At 56.1% G+C, this 13954-nt stretch overlaps 7 protein-coding genes across 7 annotated transcripts; 3 read left to right on the forward strand and 4 right to left on the reverse strand.

Annotated features, from left to right (window-relative positions):
- Nucleotides 1-14: 14 nt before the first annotated feature.
- BKCO1_990001 (uncharacterized protein) lies at nucleotides 15-590 on the reverse strand (the record flags this gene model as incomplete). The annotated part of the gene is made up of 2 exons (XM_020280075.1): nucleotides 15-204; nucleotides 268-590. The coding sequence occupies 2 exons, from the start codon at nucleotides 588-590 to the stop codon at nucleotides 15-17; spliced, it is 513 nt and encodes a 170-aa protein (XP_020125255.1).
- Nucleotides 591-2144: 1554 nt separating this feature from the next.
- BKCO1_990002 (short chain dehydrogenase) lies at nucleotides 2145-3139 on the reverse strand (the record flags this gene model as incomplete). Its single annotated transcript, XM_020280086.1, has 3 exons — nucleotides 2145-2551; nucleotides 2607-3008; nucleotides 3070-3139. The coding sequence occupies 3 exons, from the start codon at nucleotides 3137-3139 to the stop codon at nucleotides 2145-2147; spliced, it is 879 nt and encodes a 292-aa protein (XP_020125249.1).
- A 979-nt stretch (nucleotides 3140-4118) lies between these two features.
- Nucleotides 4119-5456, forward strand: BKCO1_990003 (cation-transporting atpase 4 protein; the record flags this gene model as incomplete). The annotated part of the gene is made up of 4 exons (XM_020280089.1): nucleotides 4119-4292; nucleotides 4355-4459; nucleotides 4527-4888; nucleotides 4979-5456. The coding sequence occupies 4 exons, from the start codon at nucleotides 4119-4121 to the stop codon at nucleotides 5454-5456; spliced, it is 1119 nt and encodes a 372-aa protein (XP_020125250.1).
- A 788-nt stretch (nucleotides 5457-6244) lies between these two features.
- BKCO1_990004 (uncharacterized protein) lies at nucleotides 6245-6671 on the forward strand (the record flags this gene model as incomplete). The annotated part of the gene is made up of 3 exons (XM_020280090.1): nucleotides 6245-6358; nucleotides 6428-6510; nucleotides 6566-6671. 3 exons carry the CDS (start codon nucleotides 6245-6247, stop codon nucleotides 6669-6671), a joined length of 303 nt encoding a protein of 100 aa, XP_020125253.1.
- Nucleotides 6672-7546: 875 nt separating this feature from the next.
- Nucleotides 7547-8698, reverse strand: BKCO1_990005 (nad-dependent epimerase dehydratase; the record flags this gene model as incomplete). Its single annotated transcript, XM_020280091.1, has 1 exon — nucleotides 7547-8698. The coding sequence occupies one exon, from the start codon at nucleotides 8696-8698 to the stop codon at nucleotides 7547-7549; it is 1152 nt and encodes a 383-aa protein (XP_020125254.1).
- A 1680-nt stretch (nucleotides 8699-10378) lies between these two features.
- On the forward strand, nucleotides 10379-12278 carry BKCO1_990006 (cytochrome p450; the record flags this gene model as incomplete). The annotated part of the gene is made up of 5 exons (XM_020280092.1): nucleotides 10379-10549; nucleotides 10627-10974; nucleotides 11002-11494; nucleotides 11555-11639; nucleotides 11699-12278. 5 exons carry the CDS (start codon nucleotides 10379-10381, stop codon nucleotides 12276-12278), a joined length of 1677 nt encoding a protein of 558 aa, XP_020125247.1.
- Nucleotides 12279-12360: 82 nt separating this feature from the next.
- On the reverse strand, nucleotides 12361-13163 carry BKCO1_990007 (dj-1 family protein; the record flags this gene model as incomplete). The annotated part of the gene is made up of 2 exons (XM_020280093.1): nucleotides 12361-12813; nucleotides 12864-13163. 2 exons carry the CDS (start codon nucleotides 13161-13163, stop codon nucleotides 12361-12363), a joined length of 753 nt encoding a protein of 250 aa, XP_020125248.1.
- Between the last annotated feature and the right edge of the window lie 791 nt (nucleotides 13164-13954).

A 13954-nucleotide genomic window follows, 5' to 3' on the forward strand; every position in this document is an offset into this window, starting at 1 on the left:
GGGGTGTGGATGGTTTACGGACATGGATCCAGCATGAGGGACATCCTGACTTGGTTGCCTTGGGAATACCGCTGGGCGCGGGCAACGGTGGTGTCCGGGCTGGTGGTGAAGACGAGCTCCTGACGGTATTGGACCAGCTGCTGGGCGAAGGGGTCCACGGCAAGAGCTATTATGGTGGTGATGGCTCCGATCTTCAGAATGGCGCTTCGAGGAAGTGTCAGCGGGACACGGTACTGGGGGTTTTTGTTGCTGCAAGAGAAGACTCACGCGCCTCTGCAATGCACCATCATCTTCAAGCTGCCCAATGGGCCGCGACTCGCCCAATCGATGCGCTCGAAATCCATCAAGGGCCGCATTTTGTCGCCGAACAGAATCCATTTCCACTGACTGATGGACTCGCTTAGCGCGAGCATCACTGACACTTTGCTGGCCGTGGACAGAATCGACACGATGGTGTTGAGGGTGACGCCATGCCAGTCAAAAATGACTTTGCCGTCCGTCACGGCGAGGAGAACCGCCAACGCCGCCAGAGAAGCGGCAGAGAAGATGACGGCCACCGTCTCCACCAGCCAGAGCGTTAGGGAGCGCATGACTGTTTCGGACCTTTTTGAGTTAGCGCCAGGGTCGGTCCGCCACGTCTTCCCAGAAAGTCGGCTCTGATGCTCGCTGCGGGGGCCGAGGCGGGCGTGAGCCGGGTAAGAAAGCTGCTTGGTTTTGGTAACGAATGGGGAGGGGAGGGGTCCATTTTAAGTGCAAGCTGTCAAGTGAGGCTGGGTTGGGGCTGAGATCGTGGGGTCCAGAACTTAATCTATAGCGCCCAAAACTAGCCAGGCGGTGAAGGGTCTCAGCCTCGACTTGTCAAGCCATGAAGGTTGGTCCGGCTTGTGATTGGCCATCCTCGGCTTTGGCTACGGTTTAGCAAATGGGGTTGAGCGCCACAACTATTTTTGTCGCCGTTGACTGAGCACCGCACAGGCCATCGTCTTCTGATTTTTCGACGCAACAGAGAGATCCCACACCGTGTTGCTTCTGCTGCCCGACTATCGCTTTATGGGCATTTTGTCGGACGGTGCTCGTCTGGAAGAACGTACCCCCCTCGTTAGAGCATAGGGGATGGCAGTTGAGCATCATGACCAATACTTCATGTCTTTTTCTGATGTTACTTTTGATGCTGGAAGGAGTTGAACAAAATTCTGAATAAGGCCACGGCCACCCCCATCCTGCACACCATATCGCTGTTTCAGGATGCCCTTGTCGTTGGAATATACTGCTCTTCGTAGAGCTTGGGCTAGTAGCGTTCGCTCCCCAAGGTCGAGCCCATCCGCATGTGCTTTAAGGGTACCTGGACATTCTCAGTCAATATGCTACAGCCACCTCTTACGCTTTAGGCGGCTTACTTATGTCCAGAACGTCTGCCAAGTTTTTCCTGGTGAGAAAGCGCAGTATTGAGCTATGTGTCTCTGTAGAATGGTTGATGCTAGCCAACGTAGTGATTAAGTGGAATGCCAGTCGACTCCATGTCAGGTCAGAGACCCCGCCAAGACGTGGAGCTCCACTGAGATTGGCGCCGGGAAGTAGGTAGACCCTGTCCCATCATTTTGATCCGCCATGCTTAAGAAGTGGGCCTGCGTTGCCTTATCCCAAAAAGGTAAGCTACTGCATGTAGGGCTGTGTTGCGCTTGTCTACGGCGATGCTTGAGTTTACCTGGCTTCCAAACAGTGAAACCGCGTCTTATTAACTGGCACCACGTGCAGCTTGTGGTACTGTCCTGCACTCGTTTCCCACAATACGAACCAGTTTTGTGTGTCTGACGCGACATTCAATGACTTGGTAAGCGATGTCTAAAGCGCCGATCCAAGAAAACCACAAAAACGTCATCATCTGCGCGACGATCTCACGGCAAACGAGCACTTTGGATGATGTGACAAAAGCTAGTCTATCAGACGCTCTTATAAGTATTACCAACTTTGCAACCAACGACCACAAAATGATAAGTGGCAACTTCATGACGCTCCGTCTCGGATAAATTGCGCAATGCATGTCAAGAAGTACACCGCACAGGCTTGCTCACGAACGTTGTAATATTTAATACATCTCCTCTGCTGCCCCATCGCTAGAGTGTGCATCTCAACAACCCCCCAATTTACACTTTGTCTTGATATTTCTCGCCCATCTGCTTCAACACCAACTTGAAAACGGTGTCCTCATCCAACCTGTCGGTGCCAACGATGGTCTTCTTGGCGGGTTGCAGGACAGCCTCCTCAATCTCAAACAGCTGACCCACTGCCGAATAGATGGCCTGGCCGTTCCTCGATTTGTCCGACATGAGCAGCGCCACGGACCGTGCGACCACTTCGGGTGGCTGCGTCTTGCCCCCTACAGACTCAACGAGCGATGCCGGCACCATTCCGGTATCGGTCCAGGCGGGGTTGATGATGTTGAGCCGGACGGGGAGGTTCGCCGATTCGATGTTCGGGAGCATGCCACGCAGTATTCCGAGGACGCCGTGCTTCGAGATTGCGTAGTCGGCGGCACGCATCCTTTGGAAAGCTGCAGAGGAAGCGAGTGTCAGTGCGTTCGTCCATGCCAGACAAGGTTCGCTTACCGGTGGAAGACGAAGTCAGGACGATGCTGCCACCGCCCTGCTGCCTCTCGGGCTTCATGTAGTGCAGCGCCAGAGTTGCCGTGTTGATGGTGCCCCGCAGGTTGATGTCGATGACCTGGTGCGACGGCTCCAGCAGGTCGCCATTCGCATCCAGGTTTTCCTCCAGGTAGTTGATGCGCGTGGAGATGCCGGCGTTGGCGAAGACGTGGTCAATGCGACCGTGCTGCTGCTTGGCCTTCTTGAACAGCGCCAGCAAGTCCGCCCAGCTGGTCGTGTCCGTCTTCTGGAACGACAGCTGCTCGTTCAGCGGCAGCGGCACCTCGTTGAGGTCGCCCGCGACGACGATTGCGCCCTGGGACAGCAGCAACTTGACCGTCGCAAGGCCAATTCCAGACGCGGCCCCTGTCGGTCTGGTCAGGCGAGAGGATCCAGTTGAGAGATGGGGCAAGATGTATGTACGTACCCGTCACCAGTACGACCTGACCCTTGAGGGCCGCGAACTGCGCCTCGTCGACAGTGATTTCCGACAGCATGTTTGGACCGAGACTGAAACTGTACAATCGAGCAGGTGCGGACAGGACGAAGCGGGCACGCGGGGCAACTGTCAAGTAGATAAAGCTCGGCTCGCCGTACCTCGGAGCTCCCCACTTTTCAATGTTGCTGCCTGCTTAGCCACACGCAACGGGCTACGCAGGTACTGGTGCAACCGTGGCTGGGCCGATGCCGCGGTAGCTAAGGAACGGGCCGACTTAGAGGAAGCGTGGCACCCCACAGCCTTGATTGCAATAGGATGCGGAACTGGGCGCTTGGACTCCCACTTATGCGCCGACGCGTTCTGGATTCCACAAACCCCATTGTAAACAATTGATGGAGCAGCCCGCTGCTGCTAGCCGTTTGCAGAACGATACACACTCCCCATTGGCCGTGGCACGGTACCGCTGTGCTCGGTGTAGGTATTGCCAGCGGCTGAAGCGCCGGATCTATCGTGTCCACTACCGCCGCCACATCGTCCGACTCGTGCATCCTCCTTCTGCGGCTTGCTCCTTCAACAATATCATGCGCTCAGCACCATATACACATCGTCCAGATTATTGAGGGCATCTTTTCTGGTTCCTCCACGTCCCTGAGAACGGTGGCATGTGCAGTCTCGTACGAGCTTCGTCAAACCCAAGTCTAAGCCCTGCGACCACGCCCACTACACAGATATCTACGTCCAAGACTCATTCTATTGAGATGCATTGAAAGTTTTCCAATTGATCCCCCTGATCATCACGCGTCGCCCCATTTCTTCGTAGTCCCGCGGAACAGGACCATGATTTCGGCCAGCATGGCGAGTCTGAAACCTGAGGAGCTGAAGGAATGTCAAGGTCTCCACTGGCCAGGATCGTGGCTTGATTCCTACCCGTGCAAAGCAAGATTACTTCTCATCAGGGCCATTCACATCTCATAGTCGATGAAGTCCTCCTCCTTTGGAGCTGCAACTGTGGGTTTCTTTCCACACCAAAGAACGATATGGCATCCATTTCTGCGTCCCTGACGCCCGTCCCCACTCCCTCTGGCCAGGGACTGTTGGAGTTGATTATCATCTTGTTGGCTCTTACCTGGGTCACAGTCATTGCTCGCACCGCCACACGTTACAAGATCAACGCCCTGGGCCTCGATGACTGGCTTATGATTATCGGCCTTGTAAGTGGGCATCTTTGCTACTACACCTCGAGACCATCGACGGTTGACCGTCTTCATGGCAGATCTGCTTCTCCGTCACTTGCACACTAGTCATCTTGTCCATCTGCCATGGTGCTGGAGCTCGTGCCGCGCAGCTCTCTGCGTACGACAACATGATGGGCCGCAAGGTAAGCGCTCCACTGCCGGATAGCTAGCAGGGTGGCTGACCACCCCCAGTGATTCGTTCACGCGCAGCTCATCTACTGCCTGACCACCATCCCCATCAAATGTAGCATCTGCGTTTCCCTGCTTCGCATTGCAACCAAACCAACCTACAAATGGATCCTGTACGGAGTCATGGGCTTCACCGTCACCTCGTCCATCATCTTCGAGGTGGTCATCCTCACCTACTGCCGGCCCTTTGCCGTCAGCTGGGGCGGCGCAAAAGGCACCTGCGGCGCACCGACGACCAACGCCAGCATCGGCTACTTTTATTCGGCCGAGTGCATCCTGACCGACTGGACACTGGCCGTGCTCCCAGTCTTCATGCTCCACGACGTGCAGCTGAAGCGACGTGTCAAGGTCTCCGTGTCCGTGATCCTGGCCATGGGTGCATTGTAAGTCGAAAACCGCCCATCATCGACGTGGGCCCCCGCGAAACCTGCACTGCGCTCCCCTCTGACACTTGAGAACCCTCCCAAAAACAGCGCCAGCACCGCAACCATCGTGCGTCTCCGCTACCTCGTCCTCTACAACGACCCCACCGAGTTCCTCTTCGGCGTCGCCCCCATAGCCGTCTGGTCGCTCGTCGAAGAGGGCGTCGGCATCGTCGCCGGCTCCCTCGCCGCCCTCCGCCCGCTGTTCAAGTACATCCCCTTCCTGCGCAGCTCGACGGCCGGTAGTAGCAGCGGCGACGGCGTGGGCGCGAGCAGCTCTGGGCGGATGGCGCTCCAGAGCCGGGACTCCAGCAGGGGCGCGCACCGGAAGGGGTCGGTGAAGATGCAGAGTGTGGTGAGTGGGTCGGCTGCGTACGATCCCGAGCACGCGGTGGGCAGGGGTGCGTATGGGGATATCGATAGCGAGAGCAATATCCTCAAGGAGACGGATGTTGTCGTCGTGACGAGCGACCTTGAAGGCGGTGGCGAGCGGGGCAGGACGGCCAGCTTCAGCAGACAACACTACTGATTGTGCAGCGAAGATGGATGCCCGCACCAAGGTATTGGTTGTTCGGAGAGGAAGCGTTCCTCAACCCTCGTTACAAGCCATCTCACTATGTAACACTCTTTCTTTGCGGAGATGCACCGTATGTACTGATGGCCAGGCGCTCTTATACGCCGAGTTGAAGCCGCGAGTTGTCCTAGCGCGGCGTAGTATGTCGCTTGGCTGTATGACAAGAAAGACGCGGGGCCGAAACATCCGAGCTTTTATACTGAGACAGGGCGCACGGGTCATCTATGACGTGGCTGGGGATATCTAGGCCTTGGTCCATTTGGAATAAGGAGTTGACGGTTTTGGAGGACGGCCATGCTCTATATCTTGGCCGTCTCAGCCAAGGAGCTCGGTCGTCCGTTTCTGACTGAATGTGGGGTAGTTGGCCAAGATCGGTTCGCCCGGGAAGGCAGATATGCACGCGAGTCGAAGATCGCCTGCTGTTTACTCCTTTAGTCGTCGCTTAGAAACCTTGAAGGAGACCAAGGAGTTCTTCGTATAGGTAGACCAATGGGATGGCGGGAGATGTGTCGCTGTCATGATGTGTCGCTGTCATGTCTGGAGAGAATCGGATCATGGAACATACGTGCGTTGGTTCATGTATGGACATCGGCATGGACTACCATGTAAGAACTTACTCGAGAGAATAGGGGCGTTCCATTTAAATAGAGCTACTGCCTTGCATATGTTTATTGTCTAACCCAAGCTCCAGCACACTTTCTGATACACTTCAAATCCACAACACCTCAGCAACAACCGTCGAAATGCTCGCCTACACCATCATTGTCGCTGCCCTGTCCAGCTTGGCACTGGCCGCCCCTTCTACCGACCTCTCGGCCCGCCAGGAAGAAATCCAGAAATGCTGTTTCACTCTCGACGTGAGCTCCGATTCCCCACTATCTTAATGATGCGATCCTTTGATATACTGACATTTTTCCCCGTCCAAGAACGTCAACAAGCCGACGTTCATCACCACTGGCGATGGCGACTTCCTTGACACTCTGAACTGGTGCTTCCTGAACGTCAAGCGGTATGACTCCCTACTCCACATGTGCCACCGTGGGACAGCTCTAACGATACCCAAGCGACCCTACCGATCCCAACAACTGCTCCAAGGCTACCGCCCAGATCTCCTCCGGCTACTGTACCGCCGGAGATAAGGGTATTGTCATCGACTGCCCCGCCAGTTGATAACTTTTCAAGGAAACTAGTGATGTATTTATGACAGCTGTCTCCGCACGCAAAGCCAATGTAGAGAAATGTAAATATTCTACACATATTTCGAGGTTGCATTTGAATATCCACATGATACAAAGTTTAAGGACTGCTAGCGGCCAGATCTATGCTTGACACGGACTATCTTTGACAGCTGTCAATACCAAATGTGCTAGTGACAACGTTCATGTTTCTGTTCTTGGACAAGCCTGAACTCAAAAGTATAATACATCTACTCTCCCAGCGACGTCGGAAAGCCAACTATCTGTTGTATTTCGATGACGCCGTTGTTTATCTAGCTGGGATCAACCTGTTCAGAGAAATCTTTGACGCATTGATCCTCCTCTTTGAGCACCTCGTGGCGGTACAACTTGGAGGTGGCGGTTGAGGCGACAGGTTTGGTCCAGAAGCAAACAGCTTAGTAGCTCCTTGAAATTCATGTTGTTACGTGGGGCGGGGCGGGGCATATAGATGCCCGGCAAGTGGAGAAATCAGCGTCGTCCAACAGGGCATCTGCCGAGCACGCAGCTTACAATCTCATTCGACTTCAATCATGTTGCTCCTTGTTTCAATGACTTCTATTGCATTGCATTCTCGATTACAAACAGCGCTATCACTCCTTCCTACTTGCCGACCTTCACCCCACTCACTGACTTTTACGCGTTTAAATCAGCTATTGAGAGATGTTGTGAGGGATCAAGAGTGACGACGGAATAGCAAATGACGGTTCGCTGCTATCGCCTTTCCCGGAAGGCCAGCGAACGAAGTCAGTTTTAGCTTCATCAAATTTAACCTCGCAGTAGCACTACAGCAGTCATAAATTGGTAAATCTACTACAGAGAGCTCCTCCATCACGATGAACTCGACAACAGCTTCGCCGTCTCCACTGTCTTGACCACACTATCTTCCAAGATCGTCCACCCGCTTTGCCCCATGTCCCGCAACAGCCCAGCACCCCGCTCATTCGGCGCCTCCACCAAAAACTCCCCCTCCCCTTCATCCTCATCATCAAACGTCCTCTGCGGATAACGCCTCTTCAAGATCCTCAGCACCCCATTCCACGAAAACCTCTCCCCAAACGCATACACCCTCTCCCCCACCACATCCCCCCTCACCGCCGCCACCACATGCACCCGCGCACAATCCACAGCATCAACAAAAAACTGGGGCTTCACAAACGCCCTCGCCGCCCTCGCCGCCTCGCCCCCCTCCCACACCCCCGCCAAAAACCCCACCGTGCTCGGCCACCCCTGCTCCTCGACCCTCAACACCCGCCCCAACACCGTCCCCACCAACACGACATCCACCCCGAACCCCAGCCGCGCCTCCTCCTCCTCCTCCACAAACCGCCACGCCGCCCTCTCCTTCTCCACAAACGCCGCCATCAGCACCGCCGCCCCCCGCGCCACCGCGTCGCCCTTCCCACCCTCGTCCCACCCCTCGTCCCACGCCGCCGCCACCGCCTCCTCGTTGTACGACGCCGCCGTCAACCTGCGCGGCGCCGCCGCCCCGCCCGCCCCGCCCGCCCGCGGCGTCCACGCCCCGAACGCCGAGCCCGTCAGCACGACCTTCTTCACGCTGGGGGCAGAAGCAGAACCGGCTTCGGCCTTCGCCGCCGCCCGCAGCGGCGGCAGCACGCACCGCACGGCGGCGGGGATGACGGCGCGCGGGTCCGTCTGCGAGGGGTCGAGGACGGAGGTGGTGAGGCAGATGGCGGAGATGGAGGAGTGCGCGGCGAGGAGGGCGGCGTAGGCGGGCTCGGATTCGAGGTCTGGGAGCTCGTGGAGGGTGAAGCGGCCGCGCGGGGTGGTGGTGGTGCTGGTGGTGGTGCGGGAGGAGAAGAAGGCGGGGAGCCAGGCGCAGCGGGTGGCGGAGCGGACGGTGCCGATGACGTGGTAGCCGGCGGCGAGGAACTCTTCGGTGATGTTGGAGCCGAGGAGGCCGTTGGCGCCGGTGACGAGGACGGTGGAGCCGGGGGGGATGGAGTCGACGGTTGGGGGCATGGTTTGTTTTCTTTTTTCCTTCCTCTTTTTTGGCTGAGGCTGCTGGGCTGGGTGCGAGCGAAGGAGCTTGTTAATGGCGAGGAGATGGGTGGGATGAGCTGCTGGTATTTATCTATCTCATGGCTGAATCCTTTTGGGAGGCTTGGAGGCTATAATGCGGGGTTCGCGCAGGTCTAGGCGGAGTGAGATTCGGCCTAAGGCATGAAGGTTTCGTCTCGGTGAGACGGCAATTCCGAGAGCGAGTGTCGGTTTCTACTAAGCCTACGACCGAACCTTACTTCCCGCGAACCACCGAAGGACTAGAGCGGGGTCGAGTTTGCTGCTATAAGCCTCTACACACTTTCCAAAGGAACTGTTGTTCATGGAAGAGATGGACGTTTTCGTAGTGCTTGTGTGCATTTTGTTGGGTCGCATGAAGCTAAATATCACCAGTTGCTTTTAGCAAGAACATCGAAACCTACATGGTTGAAAAGTCGTTGCCGTCAGCACAACCTTCCGAACACTTCCTTATTTGATAACGAAAGCCATGATTGTTCGAAGGGCTGCCTTTTGCTCTGGCTGTTAAACGAGAGTTTTTTGTGGGGACAGTCGCACTTGCACATGCACTGCTGAAACTTAGGTGTTTAATCCAGTACGCTGCGTTGTCATTCTCGAATATTTGCAAGATCCCCGGCATATGCGATTGGTTATCAGCGCGTACCTCATCCGCTGATCTACCGCAGCCGCCAACTACTTCGTGTCAGCGGAACACTGCATCCATTTATATAGTGAAGGTATCATCATTTATGGAGGACAGCGTCATCAAGACTGTCGACACGGCAAACTTGTCGTCCCAGCTCCTCAGGAGCTTCATATGATGTGTATGCACAATCCGATTGGTGGATGGAATGGGAGCTTCTCCCGGAACCAGCTCCGATTGGGATTGCAATGCTATAGGCTACCTACCTGGCGGATGATCCAGCGCGACATGATCGGCACATCGCTGAAGCCCTAAGTTACCAGTAGTATGCTGTTATCACGCTTGCTTTGGGCCATCCGCGCGGGTCCCACCCGTCGATCTATCTCGACCGCTAGCTACACATGGTACCCAGTTTACTTGAAAAAGAAATCATGGCATTCTACGTGCATACGTCGGTCGCGTATGATGCACGCAGGTAAGGCTTACAAAGATGCATGCGATCGAGTACGTCTGTAGCTGGATTTCGCATCGTCGACGCACATTCGTCAGAGTAGCCCTGCATCCAATGTTACACGACTGATTAGAGAGCACTTCGCATAAATTGCTTCACCACCAAGTTTGGCTACTGACCAGGGATGCAGAGCGCAAAGTTGGCTCATCCGGTTAAGGATCCGCGGGTGCGTGAGGAGCTGATGCTTTCTCCTCACGCCAAGTCGTTTAACGGCAAGAGACCCGCTTCGCATGCCGAAATCATGTCTGAGTGGTGATAAGGCACGCACTCATATCGACCATATGTCCTGGACGACCAGGGCCCGGCCTTCAGCTGTCCCCTGCCATTATCCACCACTATGGACATGCCAATCGAGTCTTCTTGATTGGCTTTTCGCCATGTAAGGCGAAGACAGGCCCAGGTGAGGCTGGCTGCTTCTACATATATATAAAGCATTCCACATCAGGACCATGCCACATTTACACATAATTACAATCTCGTTGCATTCAAAATGAACACTGTCATCTCCGACCACATCTCGTCGCCGCCACGCGCCCTCCTCGGCGCCGCCGTGCTCGGCATCATCGCCCTCCTCCTCCGCAAATTGCTATCCATCGGGTCCCGCCCAGCCAACATGCCTCCCGGCCCGCCCACCCTCCCCATCCTCGGCAACCAGAAGCAAGTGAGCAACACAAACACACAACCACCTCCGCAACCCCTCCCACCACCAGCACCCCCACTAACCCGGCCTCCCACCAGCTCGCCAACGTCCTCTTCCCCGAGCACGTCTTCACCGCCTGGTCCAAACACTACGGCCCCGTCTACACCTACATGAACGGCTCGCAGCCCTGGGTCATCGTGTCCGGCGCCGCCGAAGCCACCGAGATCTTCCACAAGCGCGGCGGGCAGACGGCGGGGCGCCCGACCAACAGGATGGAGCTGGCGATGCGGTCCGGCTTCTTCCCGTCCTTCATGGCGGGCGCCAAGTGGCGCGTCACGCGCAGGCTGTGGCACGCGGTGCTCAACGTCGGCGCGTCGCGGCAGTACCTGCCGCTGCAGGAGCTGGAGACGAAGCAGCTGCTGGCGGACGTTGCGGCGGCGGCGGCGGCGCGGGATGGTGGCGGTGGTGGGGAGGGTTGGCGGGTGCATGTCGATCGGTTTGCTGGGTCGGTGGCGACGACGATGATGAACGGGCAGCGGGTGACGGCGGCGGAGGGGCCGGATCGGGTGGCGAGGGAGTTTGGTGAGGATTTGGCCGTGTTTGCGAGGCATGCGACGCGGTCGAAGTGGACGGAGGATTTTCCCGTCGTGTGGAGCTTGCCCGAGTGGATGGTGCCGGCGAGGAGGGAGGCGAGGAGGATCGTGGAGGGCCATATGGAGCTCATTATGCGGCATTGGAATGCGACGAAGGAGCGGGTTGCGAGGGGCTTGTCGTTGCCGTGCTTCAATAAGGCGATTATGGATTTGTTGGAAGGGGGGAGTCTGAGGAGTCGGCTTACTGAGGCGGAGGCGGCGGAGGCGGGAGAGATTTTGGTTACGGCTGCGGTCGATACTACGGCGAGTAGTTTGGTGAATTGGGTCGGCGCCATGGCGATGTTTCCGGAGGTGCAGAGGAAAGCGCAGGAAGGTATGGTGGCTCAGTCTTCTGCTATCTGGCCGTGCCTGCTCACTGACGTTTCTTTTGTAGAGATTGACAGGGTTGTCGGGCCAAGTCGCCTCCCTGACGAGGAAGACGTCGCCGATCTTCCGTACGTTCGCCAGATGCTCCAAGAGTAAGTGGACCTTTCTCCTCCCAGACTTGGCTTCTTCCAGAGATTAATGCACATCACAGACTTCAGCGCTGGATCACAAGCGTGCCTCTCGGTGTCTTCCACGCCACCACCGAGCCGTTTCAATGGGGCCCGTACCTGATTCCTGCCGGGACGCCCATGGTCATCAACTCGTACGGGATCCATAGCGATCCGGCCGTCTACCCCAACCCAAAAGCTTTCATACCAGAGCGCTGGGAGGGAAAGCTCGAGTCTACGGCGAGCATGACGGACGACCGCATTGGTGCTCGCTCCGAGCTTTTCGCCTTCGGCGCCGGTCGTCGCATCTGTCCCGGCCAGCATCTCGCCGAGCGCGGTCTGATGCTTGCCATGTCGCGCTGGCTGTGGACTTTTGACATTCGGAAAGCACGGGATGAGTTGACTGGAGAGGAGATTGACATCGACATGGACGACCTATGTCCGGGGCTTGTGGTGAGATTGAATGACGTCCGGGTCGATGTGACGCCAAGGAGTGCGGAGAAAGCGGACATGGTCAAGGAACTGTGGGATGCGGATAGGAAAGAGTTCTTGGATGAGCATATGCAGTGGAAGAAGAGTCCTCAAGGCGTGGAAAGCGTGATGAAGAAGGCTGTGCGCCGTTAGAGGCATGGGGGTTGACGTTTTCAGATAGCTATATCAATTGACTCAGGCAGCCTTTCAGATTGACAAGGCCTACTACTCGGCTCTACTCGAAGCTGTCCACCTCGAAATGCCTGCCATGGAAATCCTTGAAGTCAACGTCTCTCGCCGGGAAGTGAGAGGCGTCCAGCAGCGACTCGACCATCCCGCTCCTCCCTCCCCACGTCTCCTCAGCGAAGCCTCGGATGAGGTCCGTCCCGTTCAACAACGTGCTCGAGCTCCACACTTTGCCGTCCCGCACCCACCGCTTGTCGACCCAGTTGACGTGCGGCGCCTGCTTCCTCATCACGCCCAGGAACATCCGGGGTGGACACACCGTCTTCCCCTCGAGCAGCCCGGATTCCAGCAGCGAGAAGGTGCCGGCGCAGATGGCCAGGAATGCGGAGCACTGGTCGTATGCTTTACGGATGAAGGCCTTCTCGGCATCGCTCATCTTGTATTGCACATCATGAGCGCCCATGAGCACGATGTCAAGCGGGGGGCACGAGTCGAACGAGTCCTGCACGGCGGTTAAAATTGCAATCAAAGATCCCTGTCAAATGTGCTCACAGTCGGCTGGATCTGAGCGCGGCTTTTCAACGCTGCCGGCTTGCCGTCTTCCGTGACCCAGTGCAGCTCGAACTCCATGGCTTCCTCAATCATCGCGGGCGGAAAGTTCAACAGCTTGAGCGAATCCTTGTTCAGCCAGGCGAAGAACTCGAAGGGTGCTATGTCAAGCATTTCGGTGACGCTGTGCTCTTGGTCAGCTCTTCGAATTTTGCGTCTTCTTGGGATCGTTGGATAATACCCTTTGGTGAGGATGACGCCGGCGTGGACCTTTCGGTCAGGCTTGCTGAGGTTGAAGGACATTCTGCACGTTCCAAAGTCTGTGTGTAGTTCAGTTGTAGGTTGTGGGGTTGTTGTGGGGAAATGTCAAATAGGCTGCGCCGAACCCGCCTTAAGTACTAGATTTGATGCTGAAGGAAGGGGTTGAATGACAAATCCTGGAATGCAACTACCATTTAAGGCAGCCATATTATGCCCTAGTGGTGAGAAAAGCTACCAACATTCGAACTCCAAGCCATCAGCCTCCAATCTGCTCAAAGCGGCTCCGCAAAGGCATTTTACGCTCAAACACCCGATCGCACCGCTTTGTGCGGATCCGCAGTTAGATCTGTGGGGTTCCGATTAGTGAACTGGTTGTTGCTGCCATTCATCTGGGGAAGAATTGTGCTGCCTGGCGCCTCCAGCCGTTGTTGCGCCCACGCCAAGTCGGCCGAGACGCAGTTTCCGCCGAATCTCTTCCCGTGAAGTGGACCCTGACATCAGCGATGGTCCGCCCGATCGCGCCATGTATGACTCTTTTAATCCAGCACCTTCCCGTTACGGTAATTCTGAACCACGTGCCAGCCACTGTTTGAAGCCGTATCCTGATGCAGTTTGAGCTGCTGTTCGCTAATACAAATACCAATGCGCGGAGTCATCTTTTTCATTTTCGATTTATTTTTCTTATTCTCGTTGTCCGGTCCATGGCTTGTGGGACAAATGGAAAGCGGAGAAGGCGAATAAAAGTACCAACACAGCAGTTCAGACAGAAAATAAAAGTGGGTATTGACAGAATTTAGGGTATGATGTACCTATAATTTTACTTTGATTATGCA

The sequence above is a fragment of the Diplodia corticola genome (genome assembly GCF_001883845.1).
Source record: "Diplodia corticola strain CBS 112549 chromosome Unknown scaffold99, whole genome shotgun sequence".
Classification (NCBI taxonomy): Eukaryota; Fungi; Ascomycota; class Dothideomycetes; order Botryosphaeriales; family Botryosphaeriaceae; genus Diplodia; species Diplodia corticola.